A 342-nucleotide genomic window follows, 5' to 3' on the forward strand; every position below is an offset into this window, starting at 1 on the left:
TTGCACCGTTTTCCTCATCCATTCGTAAGAGCTGTGCCTTTGGCTGTTGGGAGAGATTTGCTGTGCATTAATTGTTTCTGCGGGAGGTAACCCCCCAGATCCAGCGGCATGGAGGGAGCTGTAATCAGCAGAACTGTAGGAGACCTGTCCAGGGGACGAGCCACTGATCTGTGCAGCAGCCACCGTGCTGGAAGGTCCTGGGCCGTAAGCATTCCAGTCCTCCCTCTGTGGGCCATAGTGAGATCCCCAGGTTCCCGCGGGCTGTCCATGGCTGTCCAGAGCTGGCACATGATGATATCCCATGTAATCGGAATAGGGTGGAGTAGACACGAAGTTTTGCAC

General features: G+C 55.3%; 1 protein-coding gene across 1 annotated transcript; it reads right to left on the minus strand.

Annotated features, from left to right (window-relative positions):
• Nucleotides 1–6: 6 nt before the first annotated feature.
• On the minus strand, nucleotides 7–339 carry LOC104515848 (homeobox protein CDX-1-like; the record flags this gene model as incomplete). The annotated part of the gene is made up of 1 exon (XM_010159975.1): nucleotides 7–339. A coding segment is annotated over one exon (333 nt), but the record flags the coding sequence as incomplete, so codon positions are not given.
• Between the last annotated feature and the right edge of the window lie 3 nt (nucleotides 340–342).

The sequence above is a fragment of the Eurypyga helias genome, unplaced genomic scaffold (genome assembly GCF_000690775.1).
Source record: "Eurypyga helias isolate BGI_N326 unplaced genomic scaffold, ASM69077v1 C15063140, whole genome shotgun sequence".
Lineage (NCBI taxonomy): Eukaryota > Metazoa > Chordata > Aves > Eurypygiformes > Eurypygidae > Eurypyga > Eurypyga helias.